The sequence below is a fragment of the Primulina huaijiensis genome, chromosome 6 (assembly GCF_012295235.1).
Source record: "Primulina huaijiensis isolate GDHJ02 chromosome 6, ASM1229523v2, whole genome shotgun sequence".
Taxonomy (NCBI): Eukaryota; Viridiplantae; Streptophyta; class Magnoliopsida; order Lamiales; family Gesneriaceae; genus Primulina; species Primulina huaijiensis.
This window is the reverse complement of record NC_133311.1, coordinates 1,685,773-1,689,742: the sequence shown is the minus strand read 5'-3', so window position 1 is coordinate 1,689,742 and position 3,970 is coordinate 1,685,773. Positions and strand designations below refer to the sequence as shown.

General features: G+C 33.0%; 1 protein-coding gene across 1 annotated transcript; it reads left to right on the top strand.

Annotated features, from left to right (window-relative positions):
* On the top strand, positions 1 to 974 carry LOC140979024 (probable glutathione S-transferase). Its single transcript, XM_073444380.1, has 2 exons — positions 1 to 345; positions 443 to 974. The coding sequence occupies exons 1-2, from the start codon at positions 34 to 36 to the stop codon at positions 782 to 784; spliced, it is 654 nt and encodes a 217-aa protein (XP_073300481.1). The 5' UTR covers positions 1 to 33; the 3' UTR covers positions 785 to 974.
* Positions 975 to 3,970: the final 2,996 nt, after the last annotated feature.

The following is a 3,970-nucleotide window of genomic DNA, read 5'->3' as shown; positions in this document are numbered from 1 at the left end:
AGAGCAAAGTAGTACACATCTGCAATATTCGTGATGGCAGAAGTGAAGCTCCTTGGTTCTTGGCGCAGCCGATATAGCAGGAGAGTGGAATGGGCGCTGAAACTGAAAGGAGTAGAATATGAATTCATAGAAGAAGATCTAACCAACAAGTCCCCTCTACTTCTTCAATCTAATCCAGTCCACAAAAAGATTCCTGTTCTGCTACATAATGGCAAGCCAATCGCCGAGTCATTGGTGATCCTTGAATACATCGATGAAACTTGGGATAATGGCCAGCCCATCTTGCCGAAAAGTCCTTACGACAGAGCCGTGGCACGTTTCTGGGCTAGATTCGTGGATGAGAAGGTACTGATTTTCTTCTGCAAGTTTCATTAGTTCTGATCGTTTATTCAAAGTTTCTAAGGATTCATTATGACTGGTTAATTTCTTTTTCTTTTCCCAGTGCTTGCCAGCATTTAGCACGGCTTGTTTGGCTTCAGGGGAGGAGCAAGTGAAAGCCAAGGAAGAAGCAGAGGAATCGCTTAAAGTTCTTGACAATGAACTAAAAGGCAAGAAATTCTTCGGGGGAGATGGCATTGGATTTGTCGATGTTGTCGGCAATGTCATCGCCTATTGGTCTGTGATTATTCAGGAATTGGTGGGAATCGATATCATAACCAAAGAGAAGTTTCCGAATTTGTGTGCATGGATTGACGAGTACGTCAACTCGAGCTTTGTTAAGGAACATCTGCCTGATCGGGAGAAATTGACCGATAGTTTACGGGCTCGGTTTCAAAAGACTTAAGTGAGAGACATGTGTGTGCTGTATTTGCTATGGAGTGCCTTGAGGTCTTTGTTTTGAGGGAAGAAAAAGTAAAGATACAACATGTTTGTTGAAAAATAATAGCAATGTTGAAAAATATGAGTTTAATATTTGAATGTTGAAAATAAGAAAGTTGAATCTTGAAAATAAGAGTTTTAAATATTTAAAATAAGTGTGTGATGATGAATGTAATGATGTAATTATTTTTGGATTATTTCCAAATATTTTCTATAAATAGTTCTATCATTTGTGAAGAAAATCACAATTGAGTAGATAAAAAATTTTATAAAGTGTGTAGTTTGGTAAATTTTGAGAGTTTGAGATTTTTACTTTTTATCATAAATTTTTACTTTTTCATAACACGTTATCAGCACGAAGTTCTAAAAGTCCTCCATGTTTTTTCAAGTTCTACAACAGGAGAAAAAAATAACAAAATTAATAATTTTTATTTTACTGTATATATTTAATATATAATATAATATTATTATATAATAAAGATCAGAAATAATAAAAATAAATTTTTTAAAAAACTTGTTATAAATCCTGGGAAAATGTTAAGATGACATCCCACACTCTCGATAAAAGATACGACAAGTATAAAAGCCTATAAGATTTTTAAACAAAATACCTTATGACACCTCATTATAATAATGTGATATGATATACATAATTATATAAACATGACTAATATTATATACATCATATTATTACCATAGAATTATTCAAATACATACATTTATTTTTTTGTACACCAACGGTCATAAATGGTAACAAAACGGCTAGTCTTTGCCCTATAAGTATGATCTCACAAACACATTCAATCACTCCAACTTTCTCTTCTTCTCTAAAAATTATTCTTCATCAAATTTTCGAAGAAAAAAGAAGATGGATTTCTCAAGGTTATTTTTAATTATTTTGGTTATAATACTCACGAATCTTATATTTTATCGGAGAATATCCTCCTCGTGTGTTTTCTTTAATTTTACGAATGCTTGTATTTGTTGTTTATCCATTACTTTGTATTACAATATTCATTAACTAATAAAAATGCATCATAATTTTTTTAGTACCACCATGTCAAACTTGGCAAAGCTCGAATTCATTGCGCTTGATATTACGGGGAAAAATTATATGTCATGCACTCTTGATGTAGAAATGCATCTTAAGTCATTGGGTCTAAATGAGACCATAAAAGAAAATTGCATGTCCACATCACAAGAAAAGGCAAAAGCCATTATATTTTTGCGTCGACATCTCGACGAGAGATTAAAATGTGAATATCTAATTTAAAAAGATCACATGACTTTGTGGAAGAGATTAAAAGAAAGATTCGAACATATAAGAGAAGTTATACATCCGACCGCCCGGGATGAATGTAATACGTTGAGATTCCAAGATTTTAAAAAAGTCAATGATTACAACTCGACGATGTATAGAATAATCTCGCAATTGAAATTTTGTGGGCACGAGATTACTGAATTGAAAATTCTTGAAAAAAACATTTTTCACTTTTCACGCATAGAATATAACTCTACAACAACAATATAGAGTGTGTGGATTTACGAGATATTCTGAACTTATCGCCAGTCTTCTTGTGACGGAAAAGAAAAACGAGCTGTTAATGAGAAATCATCAGGCACGACCCACTGGTTCAACGGTATTTCCTGAAGTAAATATCGTAAGCAAAAATGAATTTAAATATGGAAATCAAAATCAAAGTTATATACAAGATTTTGGTCGAGGACGAAATCGAGGTCGTGGACGTGGACGTGGAAGTGGACGTGGACGTGGTCGTGGACGCGGACGTGGTTTTGAAAATAATCGAGATAGCTATTCCTATAACTCATCTCAAAAGAGCGTACCAAACCATCCACTGAAAAGACATCATGAGAATATGAGTGTTAATGAAAATCACTCAAAAAGATTTGAAAGTTCTTGTTTTAGATGTGGTACTCCAGGACATTGGTCCCGTATTTGTCGAGCCCCTGAGCACCTTTGTAAACTTTATAAAGAATCAATAAAGGGGAAAGAAAAGGAGACCAACTTCACTGAACACAGTGAACCTTTGAGTGATTCAACTCATTTTGATGCTGGAGATTTTCTGATTGATTTCTCGGACAATGATCAATTTGCTGGTGGAATAGATATGTAAAATATTTCATTTTTCCATGTACTCGTATGATAATGTTTTATCGTGTGTTATATTTTTACATATGTATTGTATTGTATTTTATTTTTATAAATGTATTGTCAGTAATTTTATTTCATTGCATATTTTTTTTGAAGTTCAATTATGGAAAATGCTATGAACAAAGCTGAAGTTTGCATACCTGATAGTTTTACAACACACACTATCCTCTTAGATAAAAGATATTTCTTGGAACTAAAACCAACAAAAACAATGGTGAATACAATATCAGGTCCTGTAGACTTGATTAAAGGTTGTGGTTAAGCACAATTTTTGTTAACTAATGGTACAAAATTTTTTATCAATGATGCTTGGTATTCACCACAATCGAAAAGAAATTTGTTGAGTTTTAATGATATATATTCTCATGGGTATGATACTCAAACAATAAATGAAGGGAATGAGAAATATATGTGTCTTACCACATATAAATCATGAAAGAAATATGTGATTGAAAAACTAACAATGCTCCCTACTGGATTGCATTATACACATATGAGTCCTATTGAATCAAACATGGTAGTTGATAATTCTTCAATATTAACCAATTTGCATGATCGATTAGGACATCCTGGTTCAAAAATGATGCGAAGAATTATAGAAAATACACATGGTAATCCGCTGAAAGACCAAAAGATCTTTCAGAATAATAAGTTTCAATGTAAATCATGTTCTCTTGGAAAACTTATTATAAGACCATCACCAGCCAAAATCCAAACTGAATCACCAATGTTTCTTGAACGTATTCAGGGTGATATTTGTGGACCAATTCATCCACCATGTGGACCATTCAGATACTTTATGGTATTGNAACTTGATAATGCTAGTGAATTTACTTCTCAGACTTTCAATTATTATTGTATGTCTATGAAAATCACTGTTGAGCATCATGTTGCTCATGTACATACACAGAATGGATTGGCTGAATCATTGATTAAACGTCTGCAAATGATTGCTAGACCAATGATTATGAAAACAAA